This window comes from Paramormyrops kingsleyae, chromosome 2 (assembly GCF_048594095.1).
Source record: "Paramormyrops kingsleyae isolate MSU_618 chromosome 2, PKINGS_0.4, whole genome shotgun sequence".
In the NCBI taxonomy this organism is placed as follows: domain Eukaryota; kingdom Metazoa; phylum Chordata; class Actinopteri; order Osteoglossiformes; family Mormyridae; genus Paramormyrops; species Paramormyrops kingsleyae.
In genome coordinates this window covers 23,923,853-23,938,620 of record NC_132798.1, presented here as the reverse complement: position 1 = coordinate 23,938,620, position 14,768 = coordinate 23,923,853, and the positions used below count along the sequence as shown (strand labels likewise).

Below are 14,768 nucleotides of genomic sequence, written 5' to 3'. Positions count from 1 at the left end.
ACTTATTTACATGACTCTTGTTGAATCTGACACCTTGAAGTGAATATATAGAGCATGTTTGTATATGCCAAAATATTTTGTTCAGGTAGGCCCCCAAAATTATCTGTAGCTCAGGGGCCCCTGCCTTTCTTAATCCAGCCCTGGTTATGGGTATGGTTAGTTGTTGGTTTAATACTATGATAGGGTTAGGCTTGGCATTTGAAAGATGTTTATAGACAGCAATCTAATTCGTATCAGTGTTTCCAGAATCAGCCCCTTTTTATGTTGCAATCACCTTATAATCAATGTGATATTTTCAATGACATCTGTGGTCTATCCAGTATATATTTTTTTAAGTTTTATGATGTCTTAGAACTTCCCACAAATTTAAACCAGTGTACAAACACACAAAAAAAATGAAAAAGAAAAAAAGGTTTTGCCAACAGTTCTTGTCTCTGGTAATTCCTTCACCAAACAACGTATGAGAGAGTTGCCACTGTTGTCTCTAATGTGCAGCCAAAGCCTGAAAGTCACATCTGAGTTTGGTTCCTGGAGACCAGTCAATGAGAGCAGACTGCTAAGAAAGCCTGTGTCGATGGGCTAGGCATGGAGTCACATGACAGCTGTGACATTATACCTTGGAACAAGTCAGCAGAAGGGAGAGAGAGCTCTTTCCTGGATTTTTCTCCAGTCAGAATTAAAATGGTTGCAATATAGTTTTTTTTTCCCCCGGCAGGGTGGTGCTGTCATGGGGTCAGTTTTTTTTCCACTACTATTAGTGTTGTTTTTCTTAGTATCACTTATGAATTATGGGCGTTGGAATGTTTCAGGACAACTGAGAAGTCAGTAATGTAGGAAGAGGAAAGAAAATGTGTATTTGATACACAAGTGATGGCCAAGTGGTGGTAGTTTAATGACATTAGCATTCAGTACACATTATCTTCTATTTCAAGCATTAACCCCAATATTTCATTATAGTACAAATGCATTACACAGCTCAGATGTATACAGTAGAAGCTGTCATGACACAGTCCAATTAACTCTCCACTTTCAGCCATTATGTTAACAGACTACCCTGGTTTCCATGCAGTCCAAACAGGCATGTCTATTTGCTTCCTTTTGTATCATACAGTACAATAGACATTTATGAAACCAGCTGAAGCACAAGACAATTAATCCTACAGTTTTGTTCAAATAGATGCAGATCTCACATCAAGTATAATGTGTATTCACACTGAAAGCAAAAGCTTTAAAAGAGTGGTATCAATAAATTGGATCTTTAATGTCAGTACTAAAATGTGCAGCTTTATTCAGTAATTGTACTCCAAAGCGATGGTGTTTGGTTTCTTTTTGTATAAACTACTGATTCTCTTGCATGAGTCACAGGGCCATCACAAAAGGACAGTTTGGAAGTGTGAAAGAAGAGCCTTTCTTGCTGCACTGTGTTTTTGATGCTCTTCTCCTCTCCAATCACATCCAGACTCCTGGCGCGACTGGGCAGCTCAAGGAAGTCCTCCCAAACGCGGCAGCTCCGCTCGCGATGAAAGCAAGCGGCCACTCCGGAGACTGCAGGAAGGAGAGCGTGAGTGCTTTTAGTCCTCTCTGCAGCTCAGCTCACATCCCCTGCTCGTTTTCACTAGCATGGATGTAATAATGAGGCCTGAGTCTCTAACCTGTGCTGTTCATATACTGTCTTTTTTTCAAATTGAACTGTTCCCAGGTAATTTCCAAATAATCCACAATAACTGTTTAGGGCAGAACATTATACATTTTACAGTTCTTCAGACAAGCTGTGCCTTGCGTAACAATCAAGTCTTTCATTAAAATATAACTCATATGTTGATAGTACCTAAAATAATAATACTGTATGGTGCAATCAGTAAAGTATATGTAATAATAAAATTAAAAAATATTTTAAATAACCTGTAACATATGAACTAATAGTGAGTATGTATATATCAACAAAAAATACAGTGAAAGTACATTTTTAATTTCTTTGTGTACACATAGGTATTTTATACATGCAAATTCATACAAGAAATACATAAATCCTTATAAGTGAATGTGTTTATGTAAGTGTGTGTGTTTATGAATGAATAAATAGACTGAAGTTGCCTTGTCATTAACTTGGATAAACAGACTGGCTTCGGCTCCTGTATGTGTTGTGTGAGTGATCTAATGGGCTTCACCTGCATTTATATCGACTTATTTAGGTAGAAACTGTCTTGTCAGTAGTGATTCCCATCAAGTTCCTGTGCCTTCCTACCTACACCATAGGATGTGATTACTGGCTTTTTTTTGTCTCTCTTCATTCGAGTCATCATCAATTCATATTTAAAAATCAGTTTGCTGATTCATTTTTCTCTGTCAATAATTCCAGCCTCTCTGCTTTAAAGAATTCTTCACTTGTAGATCTTAAACTAGTTTTCATGTGTACTTCTAGGTTTCTTAACTTTATGAAAGCGTAAAAATAATAGTGTTTTTAGCAGTTTTCGTCTGGAATTGGCTGGTAATTCATTACTAGCAACTTGCAGGGCCTTATGACAGTCACTGAGAACTGATGCCGTAAATTTGCTGCAGGGCTGTCTTCATAAATGTCAGCTAATGCAAAGTAACCTTTACATTATAACCGTTTTATACAGTGTATGAATGCCTTATAATAAAAAAAGCCTGTATGGCATAAAGTCATATAGATACTCGGGGGCATGGGAGAGGCATGGGTACCCTGGCAGATTCAGGCGGCGCAGCACTTAACTGGGGCCTTGAATACGTAAAATTAAACGTAAAATTTGATGGTGTGGCTCAACGTGAATTTTATCGGGGGGGCCAGTATTTCCAGGTATGCCTTGTAACATCTTGCCGTCAATAGTCTGTTTCGGCTGAGGGCTCGATTCCCACCCTTAGCTGCATCTGTGGCATTTTTCTGTCCTGCCTGCCTTTCTGTGCATTTCCTTTCTATGCTTCAGTTGCCTCCTGTAGTTAAGAGATATGCAGTCAGGTAAAATTGTATTTCTAAATTTGTCCTTAGTGTGTAATAGGATGTGTCGGTATTTATGCCTTTTGATGGGCTGGTGTCCTCTCCATGGTGTTCTTCATTGTGATCCTGTTCTGGATTAGAGGTTATGGAAAATGGATGGATCACATGTGTAATAATTTTACTGCCTGTGTACCTTTTGAAAATATAAGAAAGTGCAAGGGTAATATATATTGTTGATAAAATTATCTGTGTTGAACTGTTTTCATGAATGGTAAATATTCAGCCAATCATGAAAACCTTAAAAATACATTTGTTGCAATTGGCAACCCAGATTGGTTTTCACACATTCTCATCTGCTGTGTGCTGTTAAAAAATTCTTCCACATTTGTTTGGTATACAACTGCCCTTCATTAAATATACACTGTTTCAAGATTCTTATTCTCTATTGCAAACAGGCATCCCCCACTTCATGAATATTCACTTATTCACGCTACTTCGCTTTTAGGAAAGATCTACGTCAGCACCTGTTTTCACTAACTGAAAAAATCCGAAAAGGATTTTCATTTTTACAAAAAAAGGAGAAAAGCGAAAATAACATTTAGCATTTGTTTATCAGCAAGTCAGTTATGGTCATGGTCAGGTGCTGCATAATATTTCAGTCAACAATGGACCGCAAATTTGACAGTGGTCCCATGAGATTATAACAGAGCTGAAAAATTCCTACCCCTAGTGACATCATGGCGCTACACATTACTCACGTGTTTGTGGTGATACTGGTGTAAACAAACCTACTGCACTGCCAGTCATATAAAAGTGTAGCACACACCATTATATTCAGTATGCAATATTTGATAATGATACATAAACCAATTACACAGTTGTTTATATTGCTATTTAGGCAATACCATATAGCCTAGGTTTGTAGTAAGCTATACCACCTATGTTTGTGTAAATACACTCTATGATGTTCTCACAAAGGCAAAATCATTTCTCAGAATGTATCCCTGTCATTAAGCGTCGCATGACTATATTGATTCTGGCAAGAGAAGCTGCACTGTACATACATTATTTCTACTTTATGTAGGTTGTGTATATATCATGTCCTGTTTCACTATGTGTTACTGTTACTGATTTGATAGTGTCAGGGTCAGCCCCTGTTGTCCTACTCTGTGTCCCTTCCCTGTTTGGCCAGCAGGTGTCGCTGGTCATCCCGTTCTTTGTGTTAGTCTTTGTTCTCCACTATTACCTGTCTAGCCACATGGGTCAATGTGTTGAGCATGTGGTTGTCTGTGAACCTTGTCCTGTGTTCGAATCCTGCCTCCTGTTTTTGTATGTTGCTCCTTAGTGTTTCTAGTTATTGTATCTGGTGATTTTTGTATTTGGTTTTATTCCTTGTGCCCCTGCTTGTCTTTACCTGTTTGTAATTCCCTAGTGTTGGTTTATGTTTCCTTGGTTAGTTCTTAGTTTCCCTGTTTTTAGTTCCTTTGAGTTATTAGTTTCACCTGTGCCCTGTTTCCCTGGTCTTTGTTAATTAGTCTCACCTGTCCTGTGTTAGTCTCGTTACCCCTTAGTATTTTAGTTCCTGCTTCTGTTCAGTTCCCGAGTGGTTCATTGTTGTTGTTGGTTTGTATTGATTGTGTTTGATTTGTATTGAGAAGTTTGTGTGATGTGTGTTTTGCTTACCTGCCCAGTTTTTGTTATTTAGTCTTTATTTATCCCCTTTAGTTTTGACCCCTTGTGGTCCTTTTGGTTTTGTTGTGTTTGTAGTGTTTTCTGTTTTATTTAATAAACCCCTTTTTTTGTTCTCGGAGCCGCCAGTGGGTCGTCCACCCTTTTTGTGCACTATACCTCGTTCTCGCACCCGAGCCGCCCGGAACCATAACAGATAGGTAATTTTTCCACTCTGGGAATGCTCAAAAATGTTCCTCATATGAATGAATGGTAAGTGCTTCTTTGCTTTATAGCATTTTGGTTTAGGAAAAGGGTTCATAGGAATGCTCTGCTTTAGCAAACTGGGGGACACCTGTACTTGGAAATTGAAAATCGGCAACCTGTCAGTAATTAATGCATCCGTGAGAGAAGGTAATTGTTGGTTTCATATGGAAGAGCTGCAGATAGGTCCAGGGCACGAGTGAGGCATGTCCTCTGTTTAAACATGGCTGTTGAATGGGGTTGGGAACAGGAAGCGAGTATTGGGACACATCTAGTCCTGTGTTTGCATGCAGAGCACATTTCAATGCGGTCGTGTCGAGATGGGGGGCCACCACACCAGTGCCGTGTGAGCGCACTTGTGCTCCACATTATTCATAGCGCTATACAAACACCGGAGGGATCCTGGGACCGCAGGGCACCTCATTGGGTCATGGGCAAAGACTGCATCACACACTGACTCGACAGCACATGTGTCCTCATGACCTCTGTCTTCATGAGAGGGGGGGGGGGGTGATTTTATTTATGCATAGTGCTATGTACCAGTCTTATTAATATTTTATTTCCTACTTGCTATATTTAGTGTCATATAGGCACATGGCGAATATATTAGGATGTTAGCCTGCACTGGTAAGTTGCCAACTGCTAAATTATATCAACGTTTTGCTTCTTGGAAATATTTGCTTGTTTTTTCGCATTAGTTTTTTAAAATGGCATTTTTTTGGGTCATTTATGAGCATGTGCAAAGAATGGTATAATGTAGTGACTGGTTAATATGATGAGGAAGGCTGGTTGTCTGACGGAGGAGAGTACTGTATATAATGGTACAAAGCTGACGGAGAAAGAATCATCATTATCCTCAACGTTAAAATGTTGTGTGATAATATTACCAGTGAGCTTGATCAGCTCCATAATATTCTGTAATATTACCTGAATAAACCAAAATTCAGGGAATCTATTTTATTGAGTCTGGGATGTCACCTTATTTCAGACACTGAAACGGTATCTTTTTATCCCCTTGGATACATCATTTAAAAGAAAAATAATAAAAAATCTGAGCCATTAGCAATACCCTGATGTCATTCGCTTTGTGTAAAGGTTTCCATATATGTGCCAGTGACCATTGCGGGCTGGAAGATGGATGGGATCGACTGAAGCATGGGGAACTCCCCCTGTTTCATCACAATCCCCAGCCATACTCATCCCTGTTCTGCTTATTGCTAGGTGGCAATAATGCGAATAATGCTGTTAGAGCTGGGAAATACGGTGAGGCAGTGGAGCTGCCCCTTGCTACAGGCCTCGTATTCATGTTATCTGTTTTTAGCTGCAACCCAGTTCACTGTTTTTGGCAATCCAGAAAAAAACAACATTGTGAAAAACACTTTTGATAACATACTTAAGACATACCTACGGTGATGTGCTCATATTTCCCGACATCTGCTTTTATTGAGACAAAATAAATCACTCAAAATATATCAAATCTCTGGAAAGCAAACAAGCTGTAAGTCTTAAGACGGTCTTTGCATTCTGAAACACAGTGCATCGGGTCTGTAATAGTCCTATAGAATAGGGAGTAGAGACTTTCAAGGTAAATTGCACTTAGTTTAAGCTTAAAATTCAAGGTTTCATTTTCCTTATCTGGCATGAATGATGCATCATCCCTCAGCTGATTGTATTCCCAGAAAGGAGTTTAAAATGCTAATTCAGACATAATAAGCCTTTGGCTTGGCACAAAACACATTTGCGGTTTTAAGAGGCAACACTGATGGCGGCCTTCATTTGTCACCAAGGTGGTCCCTCAGAAGTTTGGGAGGTGCAGGCGTGGCTCCCATTGACGATAACACAGAGCCACAGAACAAAATGCCGCCAAAATCAGCAATGCATCCTGCTGGTGGCAGTAATCTGAGAAGCTTACGATTTAACTTTATCTAATCATATACTGCAGGAAGCCAGGGGTTCATTCAACCAAGCAATTATAGTGAGTTTTGATTGGACCTGAAAGTTCATACACAGTCTGGCCTAAGTATGACAAATAGGCTGGATTCTAATGTGTTTCTTATCAGGTTTGTTTTTTTTTTCTCCGAAATGTGAAAAATACTGCAAACAATCATTTCATTCAAACTTCAGTCCGCAATTTTCTTTTTAAGCACATATCTGGTGTCACTTATTCAAAGATACATTTTTTGGATGTAAACAGTGGTGTATCAACCAGTGCTTCACTGACAAATATTTGCTTATGCACATTCCAGTGAAGACCTGACTTAATGACTAATGTCAGCTGATGCAACTTTAACTCTCCTGTCATCATAAGCCAGGGGTATCAAACTCCAGAACTAAGCTACACAAGGCTCCGCCCCCCCAGGACTGGAGTTTGACACCCCTGTCATAAGCTGAGCTGTGGCCAAAACTATGAATTTGCAGGAAACCGACAATCGGGTGGTGGTCATCTGACCAAAACTTGTTTCCATTGAGAATAACTTTCCATGGCTTTAGGAAAATTAATATTAATTCCATTAGGGTCTAACTGCCAGCCTCTTAATGACAACTCAAGACCTATTTCAACAGCTCATATCAAAGATGAGTGCTTTGGTCTCTGACTCCCCTGGTCAGTGCACAGTACTCAAACTAGAAACGGACTGGATCTGTGTACTGCTTGGTCTGTAAAGGGGGTGACTTTATTTCTGCCTGTGACTGTGATCAATATCTGAGCACGATGTATGAAGTGATTAATTCAACCGAGAATCGTAATGAGCATTAACACATGCACCTGGTACCCTCTGTGTAACTACCGCCGCAGTGCCTCTCGTCCTCTGGCTCCACTGTCCTGCCTCCAGCTGCGGATCTTATTTTTCTCCCCTGTTCATTACTGGGCTATTTTTGGAACTTAACCCGGTTCAACGTGGTTCACTATCAGAGTGAAAACATTTAACATCATTTTCTGTTATAAAACAAGGGCATTCTAGGTTACTTTTTCACTGATGGTGCAAAAACAAACCAGTGTGAAGAATAGTTCTCCTTTATCCATCCTTTATTTCAACCCGCCGTATCTGGTGACTGCATTTCAGAAACGCTGCCCAGAAAACAGTTTGTGTTGGCTCACAAATTGTGTTTGCACACTATCATTTTCCTCAACAGTTGTTTTTGCTGTCATTTTTCCTCATCTGTGTCCTCATTATACTGCAGTGAAGCCCAGACAACCTTATAGTGGGAGACTGCAATGTCCCAACTGCCTATTTTCAGTGCTGATTTATGAATTTAATCATTCTTGGTGCTTTTTATTGATGCTATTTTATTGGCAGTATTTATTAATAGTGCTGATTTATAAATGATTAAACCCATTCTCATTTAATTTATATGTATATATATATTACTGTTCCCCATCTAATTGAAGGAATATAATTTTTCTGGACAAATCACAACAAATACACCACTAATTTTCAAATATATTATCACTGCACTCATAAAGAATATGGTAATATTCTAATCTTATTAGAAAGGAGAATAAAACATTTATACACTACCCCAGCTTTCTCAATTATGTGTCTTCTTCAAAAGATGGATCTAATCTTTTATTTCCTTGGTATTACACTGACATTTAGGACAATTTCTTTCTGTGAATTACTATGTCTAATAAAATCTTAATGGATACCTATACTTGAAATATTATTTTGCGGTACCAATAAAGCAATGTCTGGAAGTTAAAATTACAGTTTTATATATAAAACACATTTTCTATGTTGTATTACTGTCCACTGAATGGATATTCATGATTGTGTGTAAGTGGATTTCATTATGACTGTTCTTCTAACTGTTGACCACATTCACCACTGAGTACTGAATGCATTAACAATAAAAGAGCTATATATTCAGACCAGAGAAGATCTTTGGTATCTAAATAATAGTCAAATGTATAAATCTGTTCTAGAAAATAAAATTCTGTTTAAATGTTAAAGCTGTGAGAGTATGTGTCATACAAAATCTCCCGACTTTGGTTCTGTATAGCTTATTGGACTGTGAACTGAGGACCGGTATGACCATTTACAGATGTTCCACGAGGACAATAATAAAGCCTTTCACATAACAGGTGGCTTTTTTTGTCCGTTTGCATGTCCATTCCTTTTGATGCTGGTGATTTGTTCGGCGCCCTTTGGTCACGTTAAGTGATGGTTCTAAAAGGCTGTAGAAATTCTTCTGTAAGTCAGTTCAGGATCTACCGTGGGAATGAATTATAACCTGATGTGGTTCTTTTGAGTAGACAGTGGGCTTCCTGAAGTAACTACTTTTCTTAACTGGCGGCAGAACATGTAATACTGATCATATCAACAAATCGATTCAAAGCACTGCATGTAGAGCCTGCAAAGTGAACAAAAAGTAGAAACAATCTGAAAATCATCCCCTTGCTCGAAGGGATAATAATAATTTGAGATAAAATAATGACATATATTACAAAAGGAAAAAAATATGATGGAATAAAATGCCTTAGCTAGGTTTCTGTCTTTTTTTTTTGTAATGCTGTACACTTTACAAAAGCAGAACTGTCTTGCTTTATTAAAAAGTTTTCTAAGTATGTTGACCATGGCCACTGCAATATTCATCCAGAGCTGCACCCCCTGACAATAGCTGCATACTAGATTAAGCGGCTGTGGATAGTGGATGATCACGCAGGTGTCCTTGGGGGGCCTTTTTTGGTCATTTTAAACAGAACATTGCCTGGTAGCGGATGGAGGTGGGGAGGCTTGCTGGTGCAGTCTTGGTTCAGATTCCTGTGATTTAGTGCTGGATGAAGCACCTGAGCAACTGAATACTCAGCTCAGTAAAGATGGAAGTGATCTGGAATGGAGATCTGAGATGATGGAAATGTACACAACAACAACAATAATAATATTCATCATATCCATCCATCCATCCATCCATCCATCAACAGGTGATCTTGACCAGAGTCACGAGGGGGGGCTGTAGTCTGTCCCAGGCAGCATAGGGCACAACACTCTGGTACACCCTGGATAGGATGCTAGATATCACATAGAACAAAACTGTGTGCACTGTCGAGAGGTGCCAGTTAGTTTAACAGCATGTTATACAATTCTATTATAAATTTTTATATATATGCATATATATATATATAATATAATATAATATAAAAAGTTAAAGGCAAATGTAACATTATAAAAAACTAAGCAATAAAGGTATAAAAAATAGTTCCTGCTGACTAAATAGTGCACGGTTCTACCAACAAGCACTTCAGCATAAAATGGGGGCCATATGGATAATTTCAATTAGGTTTGTATTGGTTTGCAGGAGCTCATTAAAGCACAATTAAAACTGTGTTAACTTAAGTAAACATGGCACACAGTTAGCGACCTGAGATTGTGATGGATTGCGGCTCCTATTAACTATAAACACTGATCTGCTGTCACCTTCACTGTAAACACTGCAGTTTGTCCAGGAAATCCCTTTGCCAACAGTCGCATATTAAATTAATAATTAAGTGTTAATGAGGAGATCTGATTAATAGAGCAGTATATCATGTACAGTATATAGTTTAGTTCTGGCTTCTTTATTTTAAGGCTATCCAAAGACCTCCATAATCAGGGCTAATTTAATGCCTGTATTGATTATTTGGAAAAAGAGCACAGAATTGTCTGGCATTTTGGATCATTTGGCACTGGCATCACCTGACACTTAGTATGTATCTGTTTGGTGTGTAGAATGATCTCATTACCTCATGCAAGGCATGCGGTCCAGTTGAGCTGGTAAGTCTGTAGTGATGGAGTGTCCTGGGGCAAAGTGGTGCATCAACCACTGTCTGTCCTGCCTTGTGTACTATGGGAAGCTTCAGACAGTGACCTTAAAAAAAATGGCGCTTATATCTCTTCTGATGAACATTTAGGGCCCTACTTTACAATTCTTCTCTGTGTAACAACTCCACCTTTAACGTTAAAAGCAGAAGTCAGTTTAAAACTGTATCATCATATACAGCTTTATAAAACAAACAATAACAAATATACTTAAGTAATATACTGTCCTTATTGTCCTTTTGTATTTCCAAGGTATTTGCATCTGATTATTATGCACAATTGATTTATCCAAGCAATCAGATACAGATCCACTCAAACAGAGGTCACTCCCTGGAGACAATTTCTAGGCAAATCCTTAGCAATAGTAATATACAGCAAAACTTCAATCCCTTGGGATAAATGTATCTTTTGAGCATGTGAAGCCTATTTGTTTATTGAAACAGTTTTAAATCCCTGGGGTTTTAAAACACCATCAGGATTTTCACTGAAAGCATCCAGGCATAACTAAAGCACCCAAGGGGTAGCTTTTCACGCTCTTATTTGACCTGCCTTGACCTAGCTTGACCCATCTTAATCAAGGCTACTCATGCAAATGTGTCATTGGCCTTGTGAACGATGTGGTTCTTTATTGCCAGTATTACTGACAATAGTCCAGGACCATTGATTTCTTCTCCTGTTATGACATTGCCTAGGCAGACTGTTGCCCAGGGTGACCCAGCTGGATATTCAGTAATGACTTCTTGGATGAATTGTTATGCTCAATGGTGCAGTGACCCAGCTGGGAGGAGCTACAGATTCTGAGCCATTTTAATGGTTGTCAGGTGTATCCACAGTCTGGTTAGTTAAATGTTCAGTAAAACAATGTGAAGGAAGATGGGGAAGTGAAACATAGGCAATTTTCACTTTTAATTCCAGTGAAAGGATTAAATCCAATAGTGTCAATAGGAGTGCAAAATGGTGTGGGGCAGAGGGATGTAAATGTTCTGGGGGGGGGGGGGTGAGGTCAGGGGAAGACCCTGGATGCATGTGTTATCGAATCAGAACTGTGTAAACTAAACTTGTTTTGTGTGTGAGGTGGAGAGCGGTCAGAGGCTGTAGTCTGGTTCTTGCAGGTTTACAATGTAGAGATTTAACAGCTTTTCTTTCCTCTGTTCACTTGTGTGCCAATAAAATCGACCCATTCCATCCTCCAATCCCCATGCCACAAATACATGTCATGGTAGAACCATAGACTGTGTATAAAAATGTCTGAGTTACTGGTTTTCATTTGAAGTACAAACAAACTGGTAATAGATCAAAGTGCACAGGTAATTTAATAACTCAGTTACTACTCAAGTACAAATAATGAACAAATAGTAACTGCATGCAATACATGGACCATTATGACTGATAAATGATGAATGAACATGGGATCAGTACGTAACTATCATTTAGTTACTGGTTAATTACAGAGGTGGAAAGTGTAGGTTCAAGTATCAGTTCAAGTGCCAGTTGAGTACTCTGTGAATGTGACTCTTTGTATTCAACTGGTTGGAAAATCTTGGTCTGGAATTGTAGTTCCACCTCTGGTTAATTAATACATAAAGTGTACTACTACATTATTTGTACCCCATCAAGTTAAATGTTACCCGGTGTGTCTCAAAACTGACATCCAAAATATATTTAATTTATGCATTGGCTGGCTGGCAATATTTCAAATACAAACGCAGCATGTAGCATGGTGGGTGATTTTCTAAGATGTTTCAGAACCATGAGAACATGTGGGAACTCTGCACAGAAGGGTGTCGGGTACTGGGGGGGGCTTTAGTCCGAGGGGATGTGGGTGGTGCCTTTGCCTTTAGCCCTGCAAACAGTGTGTCTTGCCACAGGCTGTCCTTAGTAGAGATTCTGCAGTACAAAAAAGATAATGTTGTGTTCTTTTGTGTAAGATGACATTTCTGCTTTCAACAGTATCGTGCAGTGACAGGCACTCACCCCCTATTGTTTTGTTTGTGGCGTGTTGCATGTTCGGGAAGATTTGTAACAAAGTGGTGTAAAAGGTCCTACTGCTGCCAACATCAAGACATATTCTTCTTCAGGATTAGCAAATAAATTAGGGGGTCATCCTTCAAGGTGAGCTGATTCTGCATCCACCCCCTTTCATGAATTTCTCGTAGGGAAAAAAAAAAAGTTAATTGAAGTTTCTAAGGTGCATCTTCCATTTTTTCAAGGGTCCTGAAAGAGCCCAGTCAGAGCAGAGAAATAGGTGTGGGCCTGAAATCTGCAAAGGTAGAATGCTGGGAAGTATTCATATGTACAAATAAATAAATATACAGTTATAAAAATGCTAATTTTATACAGTATCATATACTGAGATGAAAGCCAATAGTCTCAGCTTACCATTAACGGAGGTATCTTTGAAAGTGTAAATAAAGATAAGAAGGGGAACAAGAAGCAGACAGAGGAAAAGAAATGCTGTAAGTTGTCATGGAAGTAAGATTATAAATAAAGTCAAAATGGTCTCATGCATTTCTGATGACACTAATTAGACTGGAGTTTGACTGTTGATGAGGCATTCAGTGTAATTATTATTCTGTCTTGTTGTTTACATACTTTTGTTTATTTTAGTTTTGCAATCAATGACATTATAACTTGACAACATAAATGTCTACTACCCATTTCAACAATTCCTTTCAAAACACTGTCAAGTATTATTTCCATTGTGCAATTGAAAAGAAGCCTTTCACTTCTGCTCATATCTCAGTAAAACCTTGCACCACTATACAAACGGCAAAAAGCTTTTACAAAGTTAACATCTATTCATAAAATCAGTGCTGTTTTGTATTTGTTTTCACCTTCCCTTACCAAGCTTGTATTTCTTTGTAATATACTGAACTCAGTTGCGCATCTGTGCACAAACAGTTGTATAGAAGTGTATGCTTGTATTAAACTCAGGCATTTGGAGAAATAACTTTATACTCCTAAAGCAAAGCAATACCTTTATTTTACTTTTGTACTTTATTTTGTATTTTGAACACCATGGCTTTATTACTACACTGAGGAGAGTAAGAAATATTCAGATTTTTGTAACTCCCACAGTAACTGGAACCCTTATTGAATAATTTAACTATTTAATTTCACTTACTTTATCCAGCTGAACGAAACAAATGGCTAACCTTGACAGTAAATAACCTAAGAGAATTTGACCACAAAAATGTCTATTTCTGCCAGACTGAAACCAAACCATTGCTCAGGGTGTGGGAAGAATGCAAACACAGTATTGTCAGACTGCTAGATGAAAACTGATTTGGTCTATTAGATTTGATGAAGCTGGCAGACAAATGACAGGGCGTCATTTCAGCTGAGAATGTGAACTTCTACTTGGCATCAAGAGCTATAAGTGAAAGCAGAAAGTCCAGTTACTTAAAAGAAAAATCCGAGGCTTTAACCGACATGAGGCAGGAAGTGCATCATATTTAAACCGGAAATGAAAATGCAAAGGCGCATCGCAAGCTGCTCCCTTAAATGCGTCGTTGTATGCATCGTCATACACAACTTCATGTACTTCGGGTTTGCATTAGCGAAAATCCAAAAGCACTATTAGCCTCATTTCAATTTACTGCTTCAGTTAAACCGAGGGCAGTCCACAAAAAAACCTAATAATAAAGCTTTAAAAGGTACATTAAATTATTATAAGACCAGAGTTGGGTAATTCAGGTCCAGAGAATAAATGTCCAGACCAGGATTTTGTTTCAACCAACCAGTTGAGTACTCTGTGACTGACTCTTTATGCTCAACTGGTTGGTTGAAACAAAATCCTGGTCTGGACTTTTACTCTCTGGACCTGAATTACCCAACTCTGAATAAGACAAGGAATATTTGGCATATCAAATATAACCTGAGCATAAAACAATGTGATAAAGGTAGGCATATCTTGGACATGGATGAATATTAGCAGCTACAGAGCCTATCACTGGTGACTCACTTTATCGCAGTGGTAGAGAAGTGAGAAGTGTAGCCAGACATGTCTGTTATCTAGTTCCTAGAATTACAGCCCTCATACTGTAAAATAAAAACCAGCACCTTTCTTTCAAAGACTGTTTGGA

General features: G+C 38.6%; 1 protein-coding gene across 5 annotated transcripts in view; it reads left to right on the top strand.

The window, feature by feature from the left end:
- Positions 1-14,768, top strand: part of pde4d (phosphodiesterase 4D, cAMP-specific) — a 293,242-nt gene that overhangs the window by 43,551 nt on the left and 234,923 nt on the right. For all 5 annotated transcript variants that reach the window (XM_072708295.1, XM_072708284.1, XM_023802838.2 and 2 more), the window contains exon 2: positions 1,460-1,561. In XM_072708295.1, coding sequence (XP_072564396.1) covers positions 1,520-1,561 — 42 coding nt within the window. In that variant the 5' untranslated portion in view covers positions 1,460-1,519. The remainder of the gene's footprint in view (positions 1-1,459; positions 1,562-14,768) is intronic.